The sequence below is a fragment of the Xiphophorus maculatus genome, chromosome 14, assembly GCF_002775205.1.
Source record: "Xiphophorus maculatus strain JP 163 A chromosome 14, X_maculatus-5.0-male, whole genome shotgun sequence".
NCBI classification, from domain to species: domain Eukaryota; kingdom Metazoa; phylum Chordata; class Actinopteri; order Cyprinodontiformes; family Poeciliidae; genus Xiphophorus; species Xiphophorus maculatus.
The window spans coordinates 12,637,654-12,661,581 of NC_036456.1; the positions used below are offsets into that span (position 1 = coordinate 12,637,654).

A 23,928-nucleotide genomic window follows, 5' to 3' on the forward strand; every position below is an offset into this window, starting at 1 on the left:
AGTGTGAAGAAGCTATCTGCCTTGATCTACTGCCTCACTCTGATAAAAGACTGATAACTTATCTGAACGCCAGAAAAACAAAAAATGGTAAGAGCCCCGCCTGAAATATGCTCACACATTCGCCAAGCAACTGGTTGCTTCTGTCCATTCGCCAAGGTCGGCGCTCATAACTGGAGGGTAATTTTATTTATATGTATTCCTAAGAAAAACAGTTAAAGATCCATTTATTAGGTCAAGTGTTAAGAGTTTATACTAAAATTACCACTTGATAATATTTAACTTCTTATGCCTGTTCCTGTACTTTTTTCTTCTTTTATGGCTTTATTGATTTTCTTCGCATATTTTATATTTTTATGTCCTGTAATTTGGATTTTTATGACGTATGGTATCTCATCTTGAACAGCGTTTTATGACCGCAGTTGTGTTTAAAATATTAGCAGTCCAGCATCGTCAACCAGAACAATCAACAGGGAGTTGTTCGTAATAATAACAGCTTAAAGGGCAATTAGTGAGGTAATTCATTCTATAAAAACAGGTGTCAAAACTCTGGCTTTAATCCAAGGATGAAAATACAGCGTACTTGTATTAAGATGACTATTGAAAAGTCGGAAACATATAATGAAACGCAGAAATTAATAGCTAAAATAACCTTAAATCCTTCAAAATGGAAACTAAAAGCAGAAAGATGTGCAAGAAAACGGGAAACTTTCACTCCAATGGAACAAAGAAGAGCTAGACTGATTAGACGGACCAAAGAACGTCTACAGCTACTTGTAAAGACAGTAATTATCAGGACATGCCAGTGTGTAGCCAAGCTGTCGTTAACAGATCCCTGCAAAGTCCCGTTCGAGAAAAAAATGTCAGGTGTTGAAGAGGTCTTCAGGTAACGCAGCAACAGCATCCGGCATCCTGACATAATTAGTGTTAAGTAGCATTAATCTATTGTTTATCAGAAACAGTAGTTATAATGAGTTAAATATTAGTTCAACGAGACATAGATGAGTTAAACCTGCAAACATTTCTATGGTACATGTTTGAATTTTGCGCAGAAATGAAAGTAAACACTATCTTGAGCAGCCTTTTTCATTTGGAGTAGTGTTCCCAATATATTTACATGCATGGCGATAAAAGCTAGAGTAGAAACAGCGCGCTTTATTCACATAAATACAGCTAATATTTAGATTTTAACCGCCTGTCTGTGAAAGCAGCTTTAGAAATGAATGACTCATTCATTCCTTCAGTTGTTTTTTTTTATGTAGACTGTGGCCCTTTTGGGTCTCCATACTAAGAGGACATGTGTTCAGGCAAATCCAGCCACCTCTTTAAACTGCGCTGGGTTTCTAAAATCGAGCACAACAATGTTTATAAACACTTTTTTAAAAGGTCAGAGAGGGTGGGAACCCACGCCACGCCACGCAGACTAACTTGTCTAGTCAAGCTGTGAATGGCTTTTAAACAATCCCCTCTTGTTACCCCAAAACACCAATGAAACATGTCCCGAGCTGCCCTGCAGAGCGCCACTGCAGCCACTGCCACGTTTCTCCTCATCCACCATCCCAGTGCCTGAGCGTGGGGTCTCGGGGAGCGTGTTTGCGGCTTACTTTTGCACTGCAGCTCCACCATGGCCTGGAACCACTCGTCCTGGTCCTCCTCGTTCTCCGCGGCCACGACGAAGCTCTCCGCCCGGGTGTACAGCACGATCATGTGCTTGTTCTTGGAGTCGGCCCGCTTGTTGATGTTGAAGCACGTCTCCAGCGCCACCGCCTTCTTCGGGACGGGGGCCTTGCCGCGGAACTTCTTCTCGCTCTCGTAGTACTCCAGGCGGGCCGGACCGCGCTCCGAGGCGGCGCGCAGCACGAAGTAGCGCCGGTGCATGGACTTCTGCTTGCGGAGGTAGCCGCTCTTGCGCACGTCCTCGTTGCCGTGCAGCTCGCCCGCTTGGCCCTCCATCGAGTTTAGGTTTCCACCAAAGCAAAACAACAACAAAAAAAGAAAAAAACTAAACAACAACAACAACAACAAAAGAGAAAGAAAAGCAAGCGAGATGGTCAGCTGGAATTGGCTTTCCCCTGCAACTTTCAGCGAGATGATTCAAACATGCTCCCCGGTCCGCTGACCCCCTCTCCTCCACATCAACACAGCAGGCATGTGCGCGAGGAGTGCTAGAGGTCGATCCGGACGGCTGCTGCGAGTCTGGACCCGGGTCTGTTTGTTGGCGTCTGTTTTTTTGGAAGCTTGTTTTCTCTCCAAGGGACGGAACAGCGCAAGTTTTCCACGTGCGGCGCAGCTTTTACGCGGGGCTCCCCCCTCTCCTCCGCCACCTCCCTGCTCTCCTCCACTACTACCGCTACTACTATTAGCGTTTCCCAGAGCTGTCTGAGCGGGTTAATCCCATCTGCTGCACATCACAGCGCACGGAGCCCAGGCGTCTGTCCTCCCACCCCCGGCCCTGCTCTGCTCAGCTCGGCTCTCTGGCGGCTGGAAGTGCGAAGCGGAGCTGCTACCGTGGAGCGGCACAGTCGCTCACTTCGAGAGGAGTCCGTGACCGAGCCGATTCGACGTGCCGGCTCGTCTCCGCGAACGTTCTACTTCGTTCCTAGAAAAAATTATCCCAACACAACCTAAGCTCGGGGATGTAACAATTCGAGTATCTTTTTTTAAAAATCGTTTAATTTCAGTAATTTGACTCAAAAGCTGAAACTCATGTCAACTGATTACACAATATTTGAAGCACTTCAGTATCCTTTTTACCAAACACAAATGCAAGTCAGTGAATGCAACTGGTCTGCTGATGTGGGTTAAAACTTCCAGATTCATTTTCTAGAATGTAGTCCAGCTCATAGTCGAGCATTTTGGACTTACGTGGGTAACTGTTTTTGTTGAGGCATTGCTTGTTTGGATTATTATTCCCTCTGGTTTTAATGCTGTGCATCTAGAAGGTTTTATGGTTTTACGTTTTTTGCTTTCAGACAGTTGTTATGGCGTGTAACCTGGACAACAGTGTGTTGTTTTTACAAATGGGAGCAGCTGATTAGCATCGGCATCACCTGAAATCCCAGAAGTTGGAAAGAGGCTTCAGAGAGAGAAGGAGAAAGTTCAAACCATCCCTTTTGTTGATCATGATGGGTAACGATTATCCCCTACTCCAATGGTTTTCTGACGACACAGCCAGACAGAGATTTAAAGAGGAATGACAAAAACAAATGAGTGGATTAGCTCTGCTTTCCAATTACATGTCACTGCGTAATATCATCTCAACTGCCTGGACATTGAGTTGCTAGCAAATCATAACTCTCATTAGATTGTCATACAACAGTCTTCAGTCAGAGGCCTCCTCAGATACTTTGCAAGACTGACTGCTACCTGAGATCCTTCTTGGCCATAACATCACCAACCATCGCAACTCTTTGAAGATACTTGGATGAAATGAGTTATGGTAACATTTAATTTCACTTTGCATTTTTTTATTCCGCATTGTGAGGGTCCAGCAGACAAGCATTGGTACCCCCCACAGAGAGAGCAAACCTCAAAAGGCCATTGCTAAAATTTGCATAACACAAACTATTGACAGTTCGTCATGTACTTTCCTTCTTAATGGGTTCATATGGATATTTTATCCACTCTACCTATTTCTCTTAGATGTGCTACAATGAACGAAGGAGTAATTATGGAGGCAACACTAGGAAGTGAGATTTGACCTTATTTTGTATCATTCGCTATCGGTTTAAAATGATAGCTATTTTAGAATTTATATAACATTATTTATGCTTGGAGTGTTATTAGTGTTTTACATTTGCAGCAGGTATGGACACATACTAAATAACTATAAGAACATTGACATATGTGAAATTTAGAGGAGATGTGAAGTAAAGAGCTGTTCGGGAGATTCGAGTTGAGCCAAACCATCGGGATCTTAAAAAAGAACCGGAATTCCCTTCACTAAACTCTCCTCCATAGTACTCTAGAGCACGGTGCGTTCAGGAGCTTCACCGCAGTTCTGACAACTAAAGGACTAATCAGTCTCACCTGGGAAGGGAGAACTTAAACAACTAAAGGGGAAGAATGCAGAAATATAAAACGATGAAAACAGTTATTGAAGAAACGGACTGAAGACAAAGACAAAGAAAAATAAATAAGTTTTTTTACTCCAAACCACTGATCATGGACTAATGATGCAAACTTAAGCGGTATGGATGTTGGAAGATCTATAACCTGTCTATTCTATTTGCACATATCATCAAAAAGTAAATGCACATCTTATTATGTTTTTCATTAAATTAACCTGTTATGCAAAAGTGTGCATAACAGGTGTAGATATACAATACCTGTACCTGTTATGTGAAAATAGGCGACTATTCAAACCAAAAATATTTGGTGCTGATATCCAAACTTTTCTGCTTTGTTTCTCTCATTACACAAATCAGAACAGTTTGAAAGTTATTTTAAAGGGATTTTGCCAAAAATAATTGTAGTGTGTAGACTGCAATGTTGTGACAATTTTGCTCGGTGGGGTGAATGTCCCTATAGTGTTGTTGTTTTTTTCGTCAATTTGACCCTCGCACCTCACAATAAACTGAAAAAAATAACACCAGACTCTAAATTAGTGCTGATAGTATAAAACTCTTATTATGTATTTATAAATAAGCTCATATATAATTATTTACAGCAGTATTCTAACCAACATCTTCCTATTTTGTTTGTGTTTTCGCATGTCCATCTCTAGCTATTCTTTTTACGCGAGCTCCTGAAGATTCCCACAGCACGTGAAGGCAACATCCCTTCTCCTCTCCACTGTGGCGTAAGATTTTAGCCTTGGCGCTTCCAGGAGGTCCATCCTGGTCTATTTATTGTTTAAATAATAAAAAAAAGCAGTCCCTATCTGTCTCCTGTTGAAATGTGGATATATTGACGCATGACCTCTGCAGATTCAGCAACTCTGTCCAAAGAACGGTGATTAAATCAGCAGAAATTCTCCAGACAGTAGCGAAATCAAGGGTCAACTTTAGACATCTTTAGGAGCTGTTATTTCTATTCTTCATTTGGATTATGTTGCTGTATTAAATTGAAAAATCAGACATTTGACTGTTTTCTCTGTTTAAAATCGTCTCTACACCCAGTGGAATCTCCAGTCCTTTGTTTTTATTAAATATTAGGGGGGGGGGGGGGGAAGGAAAAGCGCATTAAAATCTTTTAGATTTAAATGAATATTTTAAAACACCCAAAACGGGAACCATCTTCGTGCTGCATGCTTATGCAGTATGCATGCTGTTATGCAATATGCATCCTAAAGTAACCTTGTGCAGGAGGGCAAACATAAAATAACAGTCTACCGCCCCCTGTTTTTTAGCAAAGGTACTGCTAAACAACAGGAGGGGGCGTGGGGGGTGGGGGCTTTTTAATTTCACCATGACTGTTGTAAACTTTCGTAGCTCATTGTTCCAGAGTTCCCAGTCATTTTTCACTGTAATGTCAGCTGTGTGAACGCAATAACAAAACTTTATTATAATAACCATAAAAAGATCGTTTCTACCATCGGATGAATTTTCAGATTTTGAGTCATTCTGAACTGGTGAAGATGTTTCCATTATGTGCGAATAAAAATAGTCAGAAACACAGAAAAAGCCTCACTATATTAAGAATTGGATTTTATGAACATGAATACGTGTCGTTACAAAGAGGTTAATACATGAAACTCTTACTTTTTTTGTTCTTTTTGGCAAAATAAAAGAAATAACCTTTACTTCAATTAAAAGAAACAAAAAGCATTTTGGTCCAGTAAAATGAAGCTGTGAACTTTTTATACATATTTTATGTCTCTCTCTTTTTCTTTTTTTTTCTGAAATTTGCTTTTACATTCAGTAGCATCTCCTTTTAGCCCTATAAGCGCATGCAGCCTGAGAGTGAAAAACACTGATAATCACTGATCGATACTTTGACCAGGAATTTTTTAAAAAAAGTGAGAAATGCAAACATGTTCCACACACACACACGCACGCTCGTTTTTTCTTGAGACGCTAATTCACGTGCATCAAGAGGTTGTTAAGGCTGTTCAAAATTATTTGCAGGGCATTTGCGATGACAAGTCAAAGTCTTTGTTCCACCAGCTGAGATTCAAAGATTTTAAAGCAGAGGACGTTCTTACCGGTGGGCTGCTTTTGCAGGGGTGTGTGTTGCTTTAATATATTTATATGTATATATATTTTTTTGCACTTATAAGCAGGAGATGAAAGCACAATAGCAGCAGCAGCAGCAACATGTGTGTGTGTGATATAGTTTGTGGGTAAAATTAAAGAGGCATTGTTCACTCGTGACTCCCACAGAGCCCTGAGGTGGCATCTACTGTCACAGAAAAACATCCTATGACACACACACACACACACATACAGTTTCATTGTTACATTCACACCCTTTTCTGTTATTTTTCTTTCCTCCACAAACACGTAAACACAGACACAGAGGAGAGAAGGAGGCAGGGAGGGCGCGATGGAGGAGGGTCCGCCCCTCCCTGACCGGGTGGAAATACTCCAGAGGCTTTGAAATGGCAGCAGCTCCTCAAGTTCACTCCTCCCTCGGTTCCCAGCGAAGTGAGGAGAGGTGTGGGATGAGGAGATGGAGAAGAGGCGGGGGGGGGGGGGTCAGATGAAGGGATTTTTCGATGTCCCCCGACTTGGGTAAACATTCCCCTGCAGAACGAGAGAGGCAGAGTGAGAAACAGCAGCAAGACAGAGCAAGCCGCATTCCCCACTGGCTCTCCGGGCAGCGAACTCACCGTGAACGGGTTCACAGACATGGGCCGAGGGACTTTGGGCTGAGAGTCAGGCTCGGGGAATGAGGCGAAACCTGCAGCAGGAGACAGAAACATGATGGGTGAAACTAGACCCAAACAGGAGCTGCATCCAGACACACTGAGAACAAAAACAAAACAAAAAACAATGCCGCGCCAACTTTAAAAAAATATGTTAATTAGTCACAAGAAATTAAATGAAGTTGATCGAACTCACTTTGTTTATGTTTGCTTACAACTTAATAAATTAACTTTGATTACCTTAATTTGACCAATTAACACAGCTTTTTTTTAAAAGGTTTGAGCTGAATCTTTTTTCAGTGCACTGGCTGCGTCTGCGGGTGTTCCTGACCTGCTGACCTCTGGGTACCGGTTGGTGAATGACGAAATACTGAATGGATCGTATTCTGGTCTGGTCTGCAGTAAAAACCACAGACTTAGATGTTTTTATTGGGGTTTTATGAGACAAACAAGTCAATTTTTATTATTTATTATTGTTCTTTAATTAATGTTTAGGCAATGCCTCTCATTCCTCATATGGGAGGAAACTTGAATGAAAACAACTTTAAATCATTCAAGGGTATGAACAATTTTGAGCGGCATAAATGTACAATATTATTGAATAACTAATGAGCTCATTATGTTTTTCTTCTCTTTATTATTCATTATATTGAGGAAATACATTGTTTCCTCCTCAACTCTGAGCCATTCAAGGAAACAAAAACATATTTTAAGACCTTTTCTTTGCAAAGTTTGTGTTTTTATGACAAAACAACAATATTTCCCTGATTAAAGGTTTTATTTCATGGTCCTCTCGGCACATAAGACATGATACTACAGCAAATAAAGCAAAATCTCACCGTTGGTTTCTTGATTGGTGACTGACTCGTGGTGAAATGCATTCTGGGTGGCAGGAGCCGGGAAGGAAGCAGACGGAGGGAAAACAGAGGTGGGCGAAGTGACAAACGCACTGGAGTCACCTGGAGGGAAATCAGAGGGAAAAGACATCATTACTCAGATGAAGAGGAGACGGCACAGAGCTGCTTCCACTTTTCATTTCTATGTTGAACAAAGAAGCAAGAGGAGCGTGGAGACGCCAAAGTAACGCCTTACTGGGTTACTGGTGCTGACAACGCAGACATGTGTCGCTATTCTGTCTGTTTTATTACAAAATTTTAATAAAAACTTAAAAATCTGATTATGGGTTGATACCAAAAAAGAAAAATCTGGATCTTAATTGCTTTATAGGGACAACGGCATGCAGTGAGAGGTGGGTTGAGTATCCAAACCCCAAGAGTAGCACTACTTCAACATATTTTCACTCAAGTAAAAGTAAAAAGTAGCCATCCAAGAAGTGACTTATGAAACTTTAACAAAAATTGCACGTGTGTGTCTTTGTGTGTGTGTGGCGAATCTATGCTTACAACAAGCTTATTCTTCATTCAGTGAAGTTTCTCACAGTGGGTAGAGTATCCAGAGTAGCAATACTTCATAATAAAGAATAAGTACAGTGCAGAAAAATATTCCTAAAAGTAAATTTTGCCAAAAAGTTACAGTGTGACTAGTTACAACCCAACTCTGCCTACAGTAGAGTGACGTTTTAAAGCAGCCCTCATTTCTGTACTGTTTGCCTCCAGGCAGCCAGACTCTGAACTCTGAGTGCTTTCTTACTGACAAAATGTGGAAAAAAAAAATCTTACAGCTCCTGCAAGGCATGAGGCTTACCTCCTGAGGCGCTGCTGAAGGGGTTACTGGGGGAGAGGGCAACAGGCTGCTGGGAAGCCGACCCGGCGCTGGAGCTGAATGGGTTTGGGAAATCTGAGACACACAAGGAGAAACGGGGAGTGGGGAGATAATTCACCATGCGTCGGGTTAACAGGGCAAATTCCTGCCGATTCAGATTGACTCTAAGTCTCAGCATAATGAGTGGTGGTGTTGGACGGCTCCTTCAGGATGAAAGGGGCTGAATGTAAATGCAGCGCGGGGCTGGATCGAGGCGGTCTGTGCTCTGTACTCACTTCCAAAACTTTGGGAGCTGGATACAGCATCGACTCCAGGGGAGCTGGGGGCGGAGGAGCAGAAGAAGATAAAAAGAAATAAAAATACTCATGAATCGATCCAAGCCTGACTGCGTTGAAGTAAAAGCTTCTTTTCTCTTCATACCTGGCAGGAGTGGAGCTGGACGACAGCCTGCTGCCAAAGATAGCGCTGTACTGCGGAGGGCCACTAGGTGGAGCTGCAAGCAAGCATTTCACAGAGAAAAACCCCCATCATGATATGACCTCAGGCCCGTCATTAACCCTGTTCTAAAAGATAGAGTACTACTATTACCTTAAAACATGAGTAAAACTCTGATAAAGGGCTCAAACTGTGGTGCTGCAGTGTGTAAGTCATTGGGGGAAAACAAGAATTAACCGAATTAGAAAAGGAAAAAAAAAATTCTGAGTTTTGGCTTGATATGGATCAAAGAGAGCTGAAGCAGAAAATCAATAAAGAGCTCTTCCTGCCAGACAGAGAAGGCTGCGATGAAGCTGGAAAACAACAACAGCAACAACAGCAAGGCTTCTTGCGGAAAGCCCCAGGGCTCCTCACATGCGTTACGTCCATTAGAGCAGCCAGCTTGGTATTTAGACAAACACGGCCGATCGCTTTAAAACGAGTCAACAGGGTCCTTTGAACCTGACTGCGCAGAATCTGGAGTAAACACAATGAGCATAATTCAGCTGCTGCGAGTCTTGGCATTTGGAGAGTAACGGTGTTACGCAACTACGCTGAGCTGGCCATCAAAATCTGGATCACACACTCCTTACACTGCCTCTGTGTCAGAGTCAAAACCCAGAATATTACTACAGCTACAGGACCGCGGGAGGAAGTGTTTTCCTGTTTTTTAACTTGTTTTATTTTTTTAGTCTTCTCCACATTGGTAGATAGGCCTGAAACAATAAACAATAAATCAATTAAGTCGCATGATCAAGTAAAAGAAACCAGGTAATTTTCTTTTGCTTGATTTATCGTTTTTCTCTTTTGACCAAAAACTGAATGACAAAAGTTTTCAGTCTGTGGTGTTTTTGTCTCAAGTATCCCTATTTTTTTTTTAAAGATAATCTTCATAATTTCTTCATAATAGTATTCATAATTTATTTTATTGTTGTTTCTGTTCTTTGAGAATGTGTCCTTGCATTTTATGCCATTATTCCTATTATATTACTTGAAAATGTTCTCGAAACAACAATCACAATAAGTTCTGGGACAATTTATCATCCAGCAAACTTTGTTATCGTGACAGGCCTGGTAGAAACACAAAGACACAATCACCACTTTATAGCCACAAATCAATCCAGAAAAGAAAATAGGCAGAGCAAAAGATAAAGAAATGTTTCATGTTGTCTCCATCTTGTGTTTTTCTCCTTTTAAAAAAGTAGATCATTTGCAGTTGATTTAGGAGCATTTTCATGCTTTAAGTAGCTCCTTATTTACTTCAAATAAAATTGAATGTACACTTTCTGGCATATCTCTACCACTTCTCCCAGAGTTAAATAAAAATATCCATCTGTAGATTAACAGCAAATGTCTTATTTTTCCCCCATTCTGTTTATTCAATTCCAATTCAATTCAGAAAACTTTATTGATCCCAAAGGGAAGTTAAATTAAACAACCATGGCCGCCTCTCATTCCATTCCCTAACAGTGGGTTCACGTTGTACCGTCCGTCTTTTCGTTTTTCTTTTCTTCCCTGATGCCAAAAGAACATCACACAGATTTTCATCTGTTCCCTTAAGTTGTGGAGGTTTGTATCCTAGATACATTATATTAAAATCACCAGGAATGAGAGTTTTGAAAGTGAGTTGATTTACTTTATTAACATCTTTCCAGTAATTCAGAACCTTCGGACAACCCCCCAAAATTGTTTCTATTTCCCACACAGACCTGAATGTTACGACTTTTACTAATAATTCAAGAGTGTGCAGGGAATCCTGCCAGATAAAGGATTTATATTTGTCCTCAAATGAGCCAGAATCCTTAGCATTCCTTTAATAAAGTTGCTGGTAGAGGGTCACCCAAAATGCTTCTTTGGACTTTGACCTCTTCATCAAAGTTTAACTACGATCCAATTCTGTTTATTTGGGCTTTCGAAAGATTACTAAGCAGCGAGCGACAAACATTGGATACCTGCAGCTGAAGATGTTTCAGAAAAGACAATGTCCAGCTGCGACACGGCAGCGTACTTGTCCCGGTTGCTGGAAGCGCTGACCGGTGGCGTCGTCTGGCTGACGCCGACCGGCTGCTGCTGCGGCTGGGACAGAGACTGCGGGAGGTTCTGCTGCTGAGGATGGTTTAGACCTCCGAAATCCACGCTTAGAGACTTTGGGAAGGCTCTGAAGGGCCCTGTGACTCCTGAGACTGACACTGTACGACCTGAGGGAGAGAAAACAACAGCTAATGATGATGAACTACGACCTTTGGAGCTCTAAAAACCTGCTGTGGGAACAACAGACTAACTGTGGAGATATTTCAAAACTAGACACCAATACGACTTCTAGAAAGTTTTACATTAGCAACACCTACACAGTCTATAAAAATATAGATTTCATGAATTGTCAGAAAATATAAGTACGCCCCTGCAGCTTCAAATTAATTGATGATCAACAAGTATGACCAGCAGGAGTTGGACATGCTTCCTGATCTGTGGTGAACAGGTGTGGTTCAACACAATGCCAGAGTGGAAAAAGAAAATAGCATCATGACTTCGGTTTGCAAAGTTTTGTCTCAATTAGCCTCAAGATTTCTGATGATTGTGCTTTGAGCAGGTCAGAACAAAGTAGAAATGTTTGGCTGTAATGGAAAAGAATGTGGTCCTGCAATGGTCTAATCAAAGTCCAGACTGCAGCCTAACTGAGATGTGGAGAAATTAATATCTGCAAAAGCTAAGGAAGCATGGGCTGTACTTAGATTTCCACACGTTTTTCCATTTTTGTCTGTATTTGGAAGTTGGGTTTTAAAAACTGCTTAAGAACTGTGCTGTTTTTATACACTAGGACTAAATTGCAATGTGTTGTTTTGACTCTTTCCGCTGTTGTTTTTCTGAAATAATTGATCTTTTTGAACCCTGCGGCTTTCTTTTAAATATCTTTCTTTTAACTGATGCGCTCTCGGCTCGTTGTACATAAACGTCAAGCAGAGAAAAACAATCTCACGCCAAGTTAACATTATTTTCATGCTCTGAAGATAATCGGTGGCAGCGTTAGCTTTGTGCATGAGGAATGTGGAATAAAACAGTTATAAGTTTTAAGCTTTAAACTTAAAAAAAAAGCACAGCAGAAAGGGCGACAAGATTTTTAAAAGCAACAGTTAGAGCCTAAGAATAGCCTCCATGTAGTGAGCAGCAGCTAGCAGCAAAGCATGCTGGGTATCAGCTTTTGCTAGCATGGAGACGAAAAGGTGAATCCATCCTCCCCCCCTGTCAGCTGATGAGCCAGAGACAGAAACCAGACTTGACCTGATTCCGATAATCCACTGATTCAAGGCATGCATCACCCATGCCGCATGTTTCTGGGCTCCGATGTCATTTGCGAAGGGCATTTGTGAAGTGTTGGCTAGGCCCTATCTCTGCAGGCATACCCGAACTTCTAAGAATACTTGTTTGGAATGGGATTACAGCTGCGCCCCACATAGTTTTCGAGAGCTTCGGCGGCAGCGCGGTGCGAAATATCAGCGGCCTTGTGCTGACGAAGGCCGCAGCAGAGGGAGGCGCAGCCCAAAAATAGCCCTGCTTTAAGCTCGTTCTATTCCCTCTGAGTAAATGTGTCTCCTTGACCCTCCCAGGCCTCAGACCTCAGCTTTTGAAGTGGCAAACCTGACTGATGAAGAAAATTACTGACCCCAATTTCAGTAGGTGATGCCTGTCTGCAGTGATTTAGATGGGTGAAAGCAGTGAGGAGATTTTGCTCATCTGCTGTAACATACAGCGCCTTTTAAGCGTATTTCTAACACTGGAGCCTTTTTGAAGTTTAATACAACAACAAACTGCAATACAACTTAATGGGGGGAAAAAAAATCAACACAAGGCGAATAATTATGAAGTAAAATAGTACACAGTTTTCAAATTTATCTCACAATACAATCTGGAAAGTGTGGCATGCGTTTGTATTCTACGAAGGCGTATTAGTGCCATTGTACATAGAAGGAAAATTTTTGCCAAAAAACAAGTACATTTCTGAGCTCCAAAAGTTAAAAATTTGCAAGATAAAACTCAGTAATTGTTAGATGAATCTTTGAAAATTTCTAGAAAAAAAGAGGAAATTTTCGAGCTCCAAAAGTGAAATATTTGTGAGAAAATTATAGAAATTTTGACTTTTCTAGCAAATCTTCGACATTTCAAGCTCAGAAATTTCCATTTTTTTTTCTAGAAAAGTCCTAAGAGTTGTGTTTTTTAGTGGAAATTACTCCTCCTTTGTTCTATCTACAATGACCCTGGTATGCAATCGTAGTATTTTACTCCCGTTACACTGATGTGCCAAAAAAAAAAAAGTAAAAATAATCACTTGGATTCAATTTGCAGCCCTAATTGCAGAAAAAGATTATTTAGTGGAGTCTTGGAGTCTGAAAACAAACTCCAATATTTTCAATCATAATAGATTTTGAAAACCATGTGTCATTTTCCTTCTACTTTCCAATTAACCACAACTTTGTGATGGTCAATTACAAAAAATACATTAAAGTTTATAATAAAAAAATGCAGTTTGTTGTAAATTTACATGCATGTAAGGCGCGGCCAGCACTGACACATCCACAGATAAGGCATCTATTATAAATGATACACAGAGGAAGTACTTATCGATTCCAGCCACTCAGCACAAACTCGAAAAGCAATGAGTCTTACCTAAAGTGAAGTGGTTTTTGAACGAGCTACTGGCTACGAGGTTGAAGGAAAGAGCGAAGAAACATCAGATAGACACAGAGAGAGAGAAGAAAAAGGAAAACGTCACTCATGTTAGATCACCATATCTTTCCTGCTGCTTCCTGTCGACAGCTGAGCAGCCTGCTTGGTTTTGAGATTCATGAAAAGCAAACCCAGTGTGGCAACGTGATGAAACAACAAAAATCAGAGAGAATATACAAGGATGATTGTGAGAAACAGCGTGGCGCCGACATTATAGCTGTGTTCAAAATGTTCACTCATTTGCTATGTTATGCTAAGCAGCTGTTTTTGCATCTTTAACAATACTCAGTCCAGAAAACCCCTCGTAGCTTGAAATGTTATCATGGCACTGACTGTAAATTTCACGATACAATTTTCAACGTTACACTTTTCCATTAGGCCACCGCATCAACAAAAGCTTTAGCTTCTCAAAATTTCTGGGTTTAGCCATCAGAGAATTAAACATGTTTAAAGCCACCATACTTTTTTTCAGAGCAGCTCTTGAAGACACAAAAGTTTGTCTCGTCTTTCATGTTATAATTTATAACTTGTTTTTGACATGTTTACAGTTTAGGCTGAAGATCACAGATCTGGCTTTGGTATGCACTTCAAAAACCTCAAAAATCTTCTGGCTCTGGATGAGCTGCCTAACAAGTGCCAAGGGAGCTGCCTAAGTGTGCCTGGGCATTAAAAAAAAAAAAACTAAACAAAATCACTATCTAGCTGTGAAATCTCTGCATTAGCATGCTAACAGTAGCATTAGCAGACATGCTAATGTTAATTTTGTCAACTTTATAAAATATAAACACGTTTACTGTCTAGAGATAACATATTTTTTTCTAAGTGTGAAACATGGCAACCTTCTCTTTTATTTTATGCCGGTTGGCAAGCTACGTATTGATGTGCATTACCGCCATCTACTGGTGTGGAGTGTGGATATACCAGTAGATGTGTGTGTCCACATCTACTGCAGTGAGATGCTACATATATATTATCCCACCCAAAACAAAACAAAAAAAATCTCTATATCCTTTCTGTCAATTTCTGCTTCTCGAGATATTTCAGTAGAAATTTTGTCCAAAATATATTCTATACATGGCAACCTTAATTTTAATATTAGCATCTATTACATATAAATGCAAGGCTCGTCGATACTTGTTCCATTTTCCAAATGCAAGCAACATTGGTGTTAACATTAGCACTAGCTAACAGGCTTATGCTGGCATTAACATTTTGGTAATTTAAAGAGGTATAGTCTTTAGATATAATATTTATATTTCCAAAATATACTTTGTAGAGATAATATACTTACTTATATTTCAGAAACTACATAAGTTAAAGACAATGCACTTACTTTAGTATTTGAAAGGTGGCAACACTTAGTATTAGCATTCGATTATGGGGATAACAGTAGAGTTAGCAGTTTTATACGAATGGTTCTGCTAAAGTACAGCTCTAAATTGCATAAAAGCCTATTGTTAAAATGCACAGGAGCTTGTGATTTTAATATGACAAATTGTGAAAAAGCTCAAGATAAATGAGTTCTTTTATAAGGGACTGTATAATGTGTGAATGAACATTTCAAGCACGGCTTGTCTATATTTTCACATTTCAATTACAAAGAAGAAAAACCACACTTCACAAATATTTTAGATATTTAAATACTGATGTAGGGGAGACGATCTCACTTGTGAATAAAACAATAAAGGTGAATAGTTTTTTCTAATAGCATGAGGTGTTCTCCTTCACTTTCAAAACCTGAACAAACTGCCTTACATTGATCTATGTTTCTCTAAAGTAGAGGGAGACCAAAGCCCACCTGATGGTCTTGGGAGGGCGGGGAACGAGGGGCCGTGGCTCTGACCTCCCAGTGCTGACGACAGGGATCCCGGTCGCTGTCTTTCTATGCCACACAGTGTGGAGTCTGGATCACAAGAAAAAACAAACACGTGATAAAATCTAATACCACAAACAAGAAAGAAAAGAATTCCTCCCACGGAGGATCAACCTCTAACCTTTCAGAGGATGATCTCGAAAGCTCTGTGAGCGCGAAGGTCTGGCCGTGAACGCGTCGGTCCGCATGTCAGCGGGCGAGATGGTGGGAGCGCGATCCCATGATGGCAGCTGCGACTGTGACTGGTGGAAAAGAGATAAATAGAAAGAGGAGTTAAAAATGGAAAAGGCAGACGGGGTGAGTCTGTTTCATCGTTTCTCAATAATTCATAAGTCTAGCCTTTGATGTGGAGGCTACCTGGCCCTCCGACTGCCCAAACTATCAGCCTCTCTGCTGCAGCACTGAAGTGAATTCAGGTCATCTCTTCACCTGCTGTTCTCCTTTCTTTTTTTTTGCTCCCTCTGAATATCCTGCCTCCTTTCATTTCCTCTTTTTCATGCAGTTTTTACTTCTGCTCTCACTTTATTTCCCTTCTTTTATTGATTCTCCATTAGCGTCTCCATCCACTCTCTTGCTTCTTACCAGTGGCCTCGTAGATCTGGCATTAGGTGGCAAGTTATGGGAGGGGCCCTGGCTCGATAATGGACCATGGGAAGAGGGCACGGCTTGGACGCCGGGACTCCAGGGGCCTTCCACGTCCCTCCGGTTTTTGCTTTTGGAAAAATGCCTGTAAAAAGACAGGGAGAACCAGGCTTTTAGTACGCTTTGTTACAGGATAATATTAAGGGGGCTTGTTATGAAAAATTCATATTTTGAACGTTTTTGTGCTTCCCTTTCGGTTCCATTTCAACTGCTTCTAAAAACAGACCAAGCGATTAGAAAAGTACGTTTTATGGTGTATGGAAAATTAAATGTTTTAGAAACCCCGTTGGGCTCTTTGCACCTACGGCGCTGACGTCACATCCGCATGAGCGAAATGCGGCTTTCTTACTTCCTCTTTGCGTTACCATGACAGCTAGGAAAGACAGTCGTATTTCAGACGCAAATAAAGCAATACTATGCACACTGTTGTCTTCCAAAAATAATGGGGTTTTAAGTTTTCATGGATTTCCAAACGATCCTGAGTTCAGAAGGCGGTAAATATTCGTCGCTACCAGTTAAAGCTAACGCCGCATAGCAAAGTTTGCAGCCTTTGCTATGCTGATCACTCCGGATCGACTTCTTCAGCCTAAAACTACCGGGGGGAGACGGATGGTAAATAAAGGAGCTGAGAAACATCTGTCCTTGTGTTATTTCCATGGAATAACGTCTGTATTCAGCCTGAAAAAGGAGTGCATGGGAATGAGTGAGCAGACCACAGCCAGACAGCCGAGAAACTGATCCGCCTGTGCACACTGCTGTAAACGCCGTCCTATTTGAGCTCTTCCCAAAAAACATGCAAAAGTAACAAAATGAAATAACACGGAGATCTTAAGGAACATGGCCATATTTTTCTAAAAGCAGCAACTTTGAACCTGGACAGTCAACTGAACTAGAACTCTGACACCAGACCTGCCCTACTTTTAAGCTATGGGGCTTGTTGTGCTTCCTCATGCTGTGGAAGCAAAAAACCCAAACTGTAATCTACCCCGGTACTCTGCTTGACACTAACGACAATAAACATTTATACTTGAAAATAAGTACAAAATAATTTAAAAAACAAAAGAAAAAATAACATTATCCAGTAGAATGTTTAGATACTTAAATGGCACAGTCATTTACTAAGAAAAATGTCAGAGAATATTACCTACTAGCATAAGCTAAAGTTAATGTTAGCCACGAAGTTTAAAGAAAGTAAAACTCACCATCGTGTCTGTGAATCTATGAAGAGGCGTGCATCTTAAAACCGTTCTCCAGCTTACTTGTTGAGGCTTTGGATTGATGTATCATTAATTTTTACCTTGGGCTAGAATTGCAAATGACCGGAAGGGACTGAACCGCTTTTCCCTGAACACGGAAGCTGACGTGCAAAGAGCCCAACCAAGTACACCTGCGCCGTTGCCTGGCAACCCGCGCCAGGCCCAGCCTGTTAGCTAGCAACCCGGTTGGTGAGCTGTTTGCATTGTTCAACGGCTGCTCGGGAAAAAAAAGAGTTTTGTTGTTGGCTTGTTATCCAGAAACCACTTGCTGCATTCTTGTTAGTTGTTGCCAGAGGCTTTTCTTCTGGTTTTCAAAGATGTACGGTTATATAATTGCGCAACTGTTTGACGCCATTTTGCGCGAGAGTTGGGGGGACGTGGCCAGCAGCAGCTAATTGGATTTAAAGTGACAAGACGCACTAAAATGTCTCCTGAAATAAGCTTAAAGTAGACAGAACTGGGCAAACTAAAATCTCATTGTCTCTTAAGAATTATTTTGTGCAAAAACGACATAATGAGCATGTTTTGTATTGCTCTATCCTAATATGTTCAAAGAAGCATAGCAGGTCACCTTCACGATTTATTAAAACCAATTGGTAAAACAGAAAAAGGAAGGAATGTGCAGCCATGCTACATAAACCTTCTATGCAGGAAATATGGGTGAACTGTGTGGATGTAAACACAGCATGGTTATCTCCTCTGCCATCAAAACAGTCTCTCTACAGGAAACTTTTTTTTGGGAATAGTAATCAACTGATATCTTGGATTTAAGCAAAGCAACAACACAGTGTTTGTAGACACAACACAGTTTCTCCCATCGATAATGCAGATAGTTAACAGCCAGACCATCACAATGAGTGCAGCTTTAGCTTCTTGTATAATTGTTAGCTCTGGAAGCCATGTTTATTTCCTGTGGGTCTGAGCCAAATAAAGAAGAGAACCTCTGACAGATACTGCCGTTTGATCAGCAGATAGGAATGTTTCCTGCCTTAAAAGCAAACATTTTTTTGTAGTTTAGAAAAAAAAAGCATTAATGAAACAACCTATTTTAAGATTGAAACAAGGTATTTTAAAAGTTATCACCATTTTTTCTTCTCATATTTATCTTGAAGAAACTCTTTGAACTTCTGAGGATCCTTTAAGTCGGGGCAGCCATCGGCCTTCGGGTCAAACACGCACAGCCAGGTTCTTCGACCAACCTGAACACACACACATTTTACATGTCGACAACATTAAAAAGAGGGCAGTGTTGATTTGAATTGGATTTGAATAGGAGTAATGGTTGATTTCTAACTGCTGGAGTTTAAAATTAGACCATAATCCCTATTTGTTTCATTTACATTTAATGAAAGAGATCTTTTACAAAAATAAGAAGATATTTATTTTTTATTCCCCAGTGATTCATCTGGTGCAGGAGTCAGAGTGCAGCAAATAAACACTGCCTGTGAGTCATGAGTGGTTAGATCACTGAGAGGATGATGACGGGAGCAATCTTGACCCTCCGCACTTCAGCTTGGGTGCACATGAAGCTCGACTTGGAAACACACACAGATCTGGGTTACCACCAAGCAGATCAGTGCGCAGTCATGCCTGATGTGCTTCATTCATCGTCTGTGCCATGTAACCGATCCCCGAGGCTCCCACAGTCGCACTGTGACGAACTCTCCATTCATTTTCATTAGAATCCAGCTGAATATATGTGGAAAATCATCAACAACGATTATGCAAAATGACCCATTAAAGCGATTGTGGAATAAGCAGCAGATCAGCTGAAGGGTGGTAGTTGTCATAGCGATGTAACTGCAGCTCAACAAACTGAATTTTACGGCTGATAAATATTTGACACTTTTATAATATGATAGCAACAGATCCAATAGAAAACAGAGAATAAATAATCAGAGATGAACTGCTCAGGCTTTTCCTGGCTGATCTCTGGCCAGCTTACAGATGAATCTCTAAAAATAAACAACTAAATGTCTGAGAATTTGATTCAGTAACTGACGCTAGCTGTAAACATTTTCCGTACATTTCAGGTCCTAATTAATTTAATAGCATTCCGAACTTATAGGTAGTTAAATAAATGAACACTTTGAGAAATTAGGCAGGTCGTTGTGCCCTTCGGCCTAATCTTACTTTAATAGTAATTCACGATGGGGAACCAGTGAGCGGCCCAGTGTTGCTGTGGGTGTTGAAAAAGGAAAAATTGTATAACTGTACAGCTTCCTGTCAATCAAACAGAAACTGCCAGATCTGAACGGATGCTCTGCGGTGAGCGACCGGTTCTCTGGGGTCTCACTGCGTGTGAGGTCTCCATGGGGACAGACCTGCCCCAATGGAGCAGGTCTGTCAACACAACGCTATGAGACATCAGAAATGTCTCAGGTTACTCCACCCCATAAATGTATGATAACTAACTTAAAATATATTAGTCCTTATCTAACAGGTGTAAAACCATATAAATTAATCTCCCTGTAATACGTAGATTATACTAAAAAGGAAAAATGCAATAATTGCTGTTCTGAAGGCAAATTCTTATTTAAATTTTTCATAAATTTCTCAGCTGGAGTTTCCTATTTAAGTTGGTTTAAGATTATTATTATTATTATTAACTAAAAACTGAGAATGACACAAACTTATTTGCTTAAAAAAACACTTTAAAAACAAACAAAGAAAAAAAAATCACTTTAGGCCAGTGAAAACTTTTTACCTTTCATTCCCAATTTATTCCATGCAGCGGCTCAGTTTTAGAAAAAAAACTTTTGGAAAAAAATAAAATAAAATTTTTGACTTGCACAGATTTATTTAAGACAACGTTTTCTTTTGTATCTATACAGAACTTCTGAGATTAATTCAACTGATGACCTCATGCATCATTTTATATTCTACATCAAAACTATTTAAAAAAATGTTTTTTCCAAAACCTCTTCTTACTCTCGTTCCCTAATCAAATACCTGGCAACTAAGCCAACAACCTACTGGCTCCATCTGGCAACGAAACAAAAACAAGAGCTGAAAAGACGGAGCGTCACTTACCTCATTGCCATGGTTCTGGAGGAATTCCACTTCCTGTTGGGAGAAAGTTGTCATGGAGATGGATTTGACTCTGTGGGGAGGGTTGAGGCCTCTCCTGGGATGTAGAGGAGAGATAGAAAAAGTAACAAAAATATATTCATACATCAAAGAGGCAAACAGTGAGGATTTAAAGTGAGTCTGCATGTCTGAGGCAGCTGACAGGTGCATCCCAATAAATTAGTATGTTGTGAAAAAGTTTCTCTCTTTCAGTAATTCAATACGAAAAAGTGAAAAGTCAAACTGTTAGTTGATGATTGCTCACTGTAGATGACTGCTAAAGTCAAGAGGCGAAGTCAAAAGGTAAAGAAGCTGAATGTTTAGAGTGCTGTGGCTGTTGATGGAAAGTTGAGTGGAAGGAAAAAGGGATGCACGAGTAAGGAAAAGAGAAATTTGAACCACTGAGCAGCTGTAGCATATATATAATATTCCTCTCAAGGCAGTGCACCTTTTTTTTTCCTTCCACTAAACTTTCCGTTAATATGACAGCAACTAATCGATCCATGACTTTTCCTTGAATTCAATAACTGAAACAAATGAACTTTTTTAAACACAATTCACTCAGATGCACCTGTAGGCGGATAAATAGGAGGTGGGAGGAGAAATATCCGACACGTGACTGTGGATTTTTTTTGGGGGGGGGACAGATTTGTTAAGGGAAATGGTGTCCGGGTGTGTATGTGTGAGAAAGAAAGAAAGAGAAAGAGAGAGAGAAAAGAGGGGACATAAATTTTCGGTAACCAGAGCCTCCTACTTTCTCCATGCTGGGGGACACAAAGTGGGACACTGCTGTGCAAGATTGCGCAATAACTAACAACCCGCCTTCCTGTGGAGTGCTGGGACTGATCATGCAGAACAAACTCTGATACTACACACACATTCACGCCCACATTTGGAGAGGATCCTGGAAAGAGAGAGGAGTGTATCAAACCTGCGGCATGACGGTATAAAAGCTGGAAAATGACCAACTAGCGGTCTGTCGTTTTATGAAGCTGCTGGGAGGACAGGCAGAGGGAGAGACAGAGGCAGACACTGCGTAAATTAATGTGCGCACACACACATCATCATCATCATCATCATCATACAGGGCTGCTGCACCAACACCCGCCTGTTAATGTAGGGAGGGGGAAATATAAAATAATACCCTGCTCTGCACAGCCTGGGCGGCTGCACGGTGCAATCTCAGGCCTGGTTAGTTTTACTCCACAGCTCCGTCTGCGTCTGTTAGGTCTAGATGTGCAGAAACGGCTCGGTTACTCACAGCATTCCGGAGCACGACGTGCAGACGAAGCTGCCCACCGTGATATCCGTGTATGTCACCCCGGGCTGGTTGCACTCGAAGCAGTGTTTGTTTACTCCAGACTGGGCCAGCTCTCGGACCTTGCGGGAGCAGATCTCCTGGTTGTCCCGGTGCTTTCGGTTCGACATGGTTGTATCTGGCCGGTGCCAGCAGACACGGGCTGGAAGCGGTACGAAAACACCTCCTGCTCCTCCCCCCTGGAGCCACTCCGATCACTGCACGAAGCGCCTCACGCCCCGCATTATGGAGAAGGCTTTTCTGCGGCTTCAGCCCCGGAGCAAGGCTACACACAGACACACACACACACACACACGCATACACGCAGGAGATACGCGTCAAGTTGGACAGAAGAGGCCACGAAATCACACCGGAAGTACAACATAGTTACTTCAGAATAAAATGAGACAACAGGTGGCGCTTTTAAAATTGTGTTCCAATATAAACGGGTTGCGTGTCAAAAATATTTTAAAAAAAATAATTTTTGAGTTTAGTAGTGATATTATCTAAATGGGGAAATTGTCGTGGCCACCTGTCGGTCATTCTAGGGGTTTGTCAGCGACTGACCAATCGGCAGTCGCTATTTGTCCAGAAGCGCACGTCCCCTATTTAAAGCAACATCGTAAACATTGTCGGGGTTCATCAATGTTAACGCCATTCCGGCTTTAAGTATTTGAGGAAAATAATAGTAAATCATGGTCCAACAACGTCAGTGGGAAACATGCAACAGCTGTTAACCACGGCGTGTAGAGGGAAAAAATACAATTTATTACATTTCCAAAACCCAAAAGGAGTCTGGAATAATGCAAGAAATGGATGAAGGCCTGCAGCCGACTTCCTGTCCAGTTGAATGAAAATGTGATAGTGTGATCACTGCAACTGAAAGAAGGTAGTAAGCGTCCCATTTCTTGTCATAAGGACACTTATTGATAGTCAGGTCTATCAGTGAAGGTTGTTATGCTTGATTTTATCTGTGTAAATTAAAATGGTAGCTCTATGGAAGCATGGAAGTATGCTGCAGCAACTGTGGTATTTCCATTTAAGCACCTTTTTATGCTAATGTTTATTTTAAAGAATTTTTCTGAAGATTTTCATAAGCTGGTACTATTTAAGCCATTACTCACCTGTCTTCACTTTCCACTGACCATTTTGAAATTATTTTTGCGCCTATAATTACTTTAATTTTTTTATTTTTATTATTTTACTCTCAATTTCATTTGCTTTTATCTTTAATTTCAGTATTTTTGCACTTTGATGACACGTGTACTCTTGCCAGAGATTTTATTCCTTGTAACGGACTTCAAATGGCAACGCTATGCAAATAAATGTATCATTGTCTATTACTTTGAAAATCCTGCCGGATGTGAAGTGAGACATTATGTCTGGCCTGTTTCTTGGATTTGCGCTTTGGGGAATCTCCTGTCAAAGACAAACAAGAACCTGTCCAGAGGCCAGGTTTTACTCCGGAATTTAAAAACAACAAGTCTTTTATCTGTGGGGGCGACCAGACTGTTTGCCCCGGCTGTTTGCGCTCTGAGTGCGTCACTTACGCACGCACACATGTTGGAATTGTTGTCGCTGCGTAACAGTTGACGCTGCCGCGCGCTCAAAAGTGTATTCAGATGCCTCACTTAAGGAACTGGGGTTATTTAGGCGGCCACGAGACCAACAAACATTATTTGGGTAAAAATAAAGGGGGAAAGATCCTATGATGATCATAAATTATAGTATAACGCTGTTATAGTCTCCATTTGTAAAGATTCATTCTGGACTAACTGTTAGTTTATTTTATATTTGTTTACAAATACCTTAGTAACAGAAGAACACACTACGCCCTTTCCGTGACGTTTGAGAAGAAATATGCGAGAGAGCTTTGTTTTTCCACAGAACACAATAAAATCCCTGTCATTACCCCGACGAGCCGCGAAGGCGTCGCTAACATCTGACCTGCGACAGACAAAACTTCGAGAGAACAAGAACATCTGCTGCAAGAAGAAAACGCGATGCAAGACAAGCATTCGTTGCACATTGTTTTCAGATGAGTCAAGTCCTGTGAAGCCTGCTAAGC

At 41.0% G+C, this 23,928-nt stretch overlaps 2 protein-coding genes across 3 annotated transcripts in view; both read right to left on the reverse strand.

The window, feature by feature from the left end:
* Positions 1-5,117, reverse strand: part of LOC102224423 (insulin receptor substrate 1-B-like) — a 57,375-nt gene extending 52,258 nt beyond the window's left edge. The window contains exon 1 of the mRNA XM_014470895.2: positions 1,602-5,117. Within this exon, the coding sequence (XP_014326381.1) occupies positions 1,602-1,950 (349 nt within the window). The 5' untranslated portion in view covers positions 1,951-5,117. The remainder of the gene's footprint in view (positions 1-1,601) is intronic.
* Positions 5,118-5,611: 494 nt separating this feature from the next.
* Positions 5,612-22,201, reverse strand: LOC102217528 (arf-GAP domain and FG repeat-containing protein 1-like). 2 transcript variants are annotated; one of them, XM_005804773.3, is made up of 14 exons: positions 21,825-22,201; positions 20,528-20,621; positions 18,578-18,693; positions 16,179-16,323; positions 15,718-15,838; positions 15,522-15,626; positions 13,664-13,696; positions 10,954-11,199; positions 8,948-9,020; positions 8,803-8,846; positions 8,510-8,602; positions 7,645-7,764; positions 6,770-6,840; positions 5,612-6,683 (listed from the first exon to the last, which is right to left on the reverse strand). In XM_005804773.3, exons 1-14 carry the CDS (start codon positions 21,989-21,991, stop codon positions 6,636-6,638), a joined length of 1,476 nt encoding a protein of 491 aa, XP_005804830.2. In that variant the 5' UTR covers positions 21,992-22,201; the 3' UTR covers positions 5,612-6,635. The 2 variants fall into 2 exon arrangements, with proteins under 2 accessions (XP_005804830.2, XP_023202369.1); XM_023346601.1 differs by lacking the exon at positions 13,664-13,696 and having other exon boundaries at positions 21,825-22,200.
* Positions 22,202-23,928: the final 1,727 nt, after the last annotated feature.